The sequence below is a fragment of the Lethenteron reissneri genome, unplaced genomic scaffold, assembly GCF_015708825.2.
Source record: "Lethenteron reissneri isolate LAM-NWPU_2019-01 unplaced genomic scaffold, ASM1570882v1 scaffold_1368, whole genome shotgun sequence".
Classification (NCBI taxonomy): domain Eukaryota; kingdom Metazoa; phylum Chordata; class Hyperoartia; order Petromyzontiformes; family Petromyzontidae; genus Lethenteron; species Lethenteron reissneri.
This window is the reverse complement of record NW_026891078.1, coordinates 2,501-7,150: the sequence shown is the minus strand read 5'-3', so window position 1 is coordinate 7,150 and position 4,650 is coordinate 2,501. Positions and strand designations below refer to the sequence as shown.

The following is a 4,650-nucleotide window of genomic DNA, read 5'->3' as shown; positions in this document are numbered from 1 at the left end:
GATACACACACATGGACTCTCACACACACAAGTACACACAGACATCGACTTACACACAAGTACACACAGACATCGACTTACACACACATACAAACTTACACACACAGACATCGACTTACAGACACACACATGGACTCACACACACATGATAGTCTATTCCCATGCTATCCCAACGGAAATCGATTCCAATAGCTTAATCAACTATAAATCGATTCCCATGTTATCCCAATAGAAATCGACTCTATACATCCATTAATCTTCAGTAATCGATTCCTAATGCTATCCCATTAAGAATCGACGCGAGCAGAGTTAATCGAATCGGGAATCGAATTTCTCTGCACCACGTGACTTGGGAAACTGCAAAACGCGTCTCCCGGATGGGCGTCATGGCGGCGAGGAAACTCGTCTCGAGACTTGGCCTACTCTTCCTCTCCTCCTCCTCCACCACCTCCACCTCGTCACGTGCACACACGGTGAGCACAGCCGGAGGTGGTCGATACATCGGGTACCAAGTTGTGGTGGACGTGGGGAGCGGTGGTGCAGTGGTTAGCGCACTGTGTGTGGGGAGTGGTGGTGCAGTGGTTAGCGCAGTGTGGGGAGCGGTGGTGCAGTGGTTAGCGCAGTGTGGGGAGCGGTGGTGCAGTGGTTAGCGCACTGTGTGTGTGTGTGGGGAGCGGTGGTGCAGTGGTTAACGCACTGTGTGTGTGTGGGGAGCGGTGGTGCAGTGGTTAGCGCACTGTGTGTGTGTGTGGGGAGCGGTGGTGCAGTGGTTAGCGCACTGTGTGTGTGTGGGGAGCGGTGGTGCAGTGGTTAGCGCACTGTGTGTGTGTGGGGAGCGGTGGTGCAGTGGTTAGCGCACTGTGTGTGTGTGGGGAGCGGTGGTGCAGTGGTTAGCGCAGTGTGGGGAGCGGTGGTGCAGTGGTTAGCGCACTGTGTGTGGGGAGCGGTGGTGCAGTGGTTAGCGCAGTGTGGGGAGCGGTGGTGCAGTGGTTAGCGCACTGTGTGTGGGGAGCGGTGGTGCAGTGGTTAGCGCACACTGCCCATCTCCCCAGCTGCGACTCCCCCTCTGAATGTCCGCGTGGAGTCTCGCGACCTGCTGACGCAACTCCGCTGGGACCACGACGCTCAAGTGGACGTCGCCACCAGCAGCAGCTCAAAGCTCCTGGACGTTGCCTACAGAGTGGACAGCAAACTGTGAGATGCTCGCTCACTCGCTCACCCACCCACTCACTCACCCACCCACTCACTCGCCCACCCACTCACTCGCCCACCCACTCACTCGCTCACTCACCTACCAATCCACTCACTCAACCATCCACTCACTCATTCGCTCACCCACTCACTCACTCACCCACTCACTCACTCACCCACCCACTCACTCAACCATACACTCACTCAACCATACACTCACTCGCTCACCCATCCACTCACTCAACCATCCACTCACTCGCTCACCCACCCACTCGCTCACCCGCTCGCTCACCCATCCACTCACTCAACCATCCACTCACTCGCTCACCCACTCACTCGCTCACCCACTCACTCGCTCACCCACCCACTCGCTCACCCACGCACTCACTCATCCATCCATCCACTCACCCACTTGCTCACCCACCCACTTACTCAACCATCCACTCACTCACCCACCCATCCACTCACCCACCCATCCACTCACCCACCCACTTACTCACCCACCCACTCTCTCACTCACCCACCCACTCACGCACCCACCCACTCACTCTCCCACTCACACACTCTCCCACTCACACACTCAACCACCCACTCACTCACCCACCCACTCACTCACTGACTAACACACTCAACCACCCACTCACTCACCCACTCACTCACTGACTAACTCACCCACCCACTCACTCACTGACTCACCCACTCACTCACTGACTAACGCACTCAACTACCCACTCACCCACTCACTCACTCACTCACCCACTCACTCACTGACTAATGCCCTCACCCACCCACTTACTCACCCACTCACTCACTGACTAACACACTCAACCACCCACTCACTCACCCACTCACTCACTGAATAACTCACTCACCCACCCACTCACTCACTGACTCACCTACTCACTGACTAACGCACTCAACTACCCACTCACTCACCCACTCACTCACTCACTGACTACCGCACTTACCCACCCACTTACTCACCCACCCACTCTGTCACTCACCCACTCACCCACCCACCCACTAACTCACTGACTCACCCACTCACTCACCCACCCACTCACTCACTGACTCACCCACTCACTCACCCACTTACCCACTTACCCACTCACTCGACCACTCACCCGCTTGCTCACTCACCCACCCACTCACTCACCCACTCACTCACCCACTCACTCACTGACTCATCCACCCACTCACCCACCCACTCACTCACCCACTCACTCACCCACTCACTCACTGACTCACCCACCCACTCACCCACCCACCCACTCACTCACCCACTCCTCACCACCTCCTCCTCCCCGTGTCTCTGTGCAGCTATGGACGAGCCCGCTGGCGGACCGTCTGCGCTGCCACCACAGAGACACGGTGCGATGTCTCCTCAGCGCTGCGACATCCCGGCGACCGCTATCACCTTCGCGTCAGATCCACCGTCTCATCACCACCACCAACACCACCATCATCCTCACCCTGGGTCGTGGTTGAGGTCTTACCCTTGAAGACAAGTAAGTGGCATTGTCTGTGTCTCTCTCTCTGTGTGTGTCTCTGTCTCTGTGTGTCTCTGTGTGTGTGTGTGTGAGTGTCTCTGTGTGTGTCTCTGTGTGTGTGTCTCTGTCTCTGTGTGTCTGTGTGTGTGTCTCTGTGTATGTGTGTCTCTGTGTGTCTCTGTGTGTGTGTGTGTGAGTGTCTCTGTGTGTGTCTCTGTGTTTGTGTGAGTGTCTCTGTGTGTGTGTGAGTGTCTCTGTGTGTGTCTCTGTGTGTCTCTGTCTGTGTGTGTGTCTGTGTGTGAGTGTCTCTGTGTGTGAGTGTCTCTGTCTGTGTCTCTGTCTGTGTGTGTGTCTCTGTGTGTATGTGTGTCTCTGTGTGTGTGAGTGTCTCTGTGTGTGTCTCTGTGTGTCTCTGTCTGTGTGTGTGTCTGTGTGTGAGTGTCTATGTGTGTGAGTGTCTCTGTCTGTGTCTCCTGTCTGTGTGTGTCTCTCTGTGTGTATGTGTGTCTCTGTGTGTGTGTGTGTCTGTGTGTGTGTGTCTCTGTGTGTGTGTCTTTGTGTGTGAGGCTCTGTGTGAGTGTCTCTGTGTATGTGTGTGTCTGTGTGTGAGTGTCTGTGTGTGTGTGTGTCTGTGTGTGAGTGTCTGTGTGTGTGTGTGAGTGTCTGTGTGTGAGTGTCTGTGTGTGTGTGTGTCTGTGTGTGAGTGTCTGTGTGTGTGTCTGTGTGTGAGTGTCTTTGTGTGTGAGGCTCTGTGTGAGTGTCTCTGTGTGTGTGTGAGTGTCTGTGTGTGAGTGTCTCTGTGTGTGTGTGTCTGTGTGTGAGTGTCTCTGTGTGCTGCTCTTGCACCAACAGTCTGTTCAGGCTCGGGGGGTGAGTGAGACGTCATCTCCTCACCAGGTGAGTGAGATGTTCGTCATCTCCTCACCAGGTGAGTGACATGACGTCATCTCCTCACCTGGTGAGTGAGACGTCATCTCCTCACCAGGTGAGTGAGATGACGTCTCCCTCACCTGGTGAGTGACATGACGTCTCCCTCACCCCTCCCCACCCGTAACCCCCCCCACCCCGTGTCTCAGCCGTGCTGAGTGCTCCGACTGTCACCTTGATGCTGCACAAGAAATCGACGGTGGAGGTGGAGGACGGTGACGGTGACGATGATGAGGAGGAGTGCCGTGATGAGGATGAGGACTACGAAGACGATGACGACCACAAAGATGACCACGACGATGACGACGATGACGATGATGATGACGTCGCTGATGGTGTGGACCGTGTCAACAACCACCACAGCGATGATGACGATGACGACGATGATGATGATGACGGTGACGGTGACGTCGCTAAAGGTGTGGACCGTGTCAACAACCACCACAGCGATGACGACGATGACCACGACGATGACGACGATGATGATGACGACGATGACCACGACTATGATGACGACGATGATGACGACGATGATGACGATGACGACGACGATGATGACGGCGATGATGATGAGGAGGAGGCGGAGTGGTGGGAGCTCACCGTGGGGATCTCCACGAGGAGTGCGTGGAGGAGGAGAATGGCGCTTCGCGACGTGGTGCACCACCAGGAGGCAGAGATCTCCACGAGGGGGGGCGGCACTACCAGCACGATGAGGGTGGGTGGGTGGGTGGGTGAGTGGGTGGGTGGGTGAGTGGGTGGGTGGGTGGGTGAGTGGGTGGGTGAGTGGGTGAGTGGGTGGGTGAGTGGGTGAGTGGGTGGGTGGGTGAGTGGGTGAGTGAGTGGGTGGGTGAGTGGGTGGGTGGGTGAGTGAGTGGGTGGGTGGGTGGGTGGGTGGGTGAGTGGGTGGGTGGGTGAGTGGGTGGGTGAGTGGGTGGGTGAGTGGGTGGGTGGGTGGGTGAGTGAGTGATTGGGTGAGTGAGTGAGTGGGTGGGTGAGTGAGTGGTTGGGTGGGTGGGTGAGTGGAGTGAGTGGGTGGGTGGGT

The 4,650-nt window shown here is 56.5% G+C and overlaps 1 protein-coding gene across 1 annotated transcript in view; it reads left to right on the top strand.

The window, feature by feature from the left end:
• The first annotated feature begins 399 nt into the window (after nucleotides 1-399).
• LOC133362098 (aspartate and glycine-rich protein-like) overlaps nucleotides 400-4,650 on the top strand; it is a 6,751-nt gene continuing 2,500 nt past the window's right edge. Inside the window, exons 1-4 of the mRNA XM_061581060.1 lie at nucleotides 400-473; nucleotides 1,053-1,194; nucleotides 2,512-2,699; nucleotides 3,758-4,323. Coding sequence (XP_061437044.1) covers nucleotides 3,787-4,323 — 537 coding nt within the window. The 5' untranslated portion in view covers nucleotides 400-473; nucleotides 1,053-1,194; nucleotides 2,512-2,699; nucleotides 3,758-3,786. The remainder of the gene's footprint in view (nucleotides 474-1,052; nucleotides 1,195-2,511; nucleotides 2,700-3,757; nucleotides 4,324-4,650) is intronic.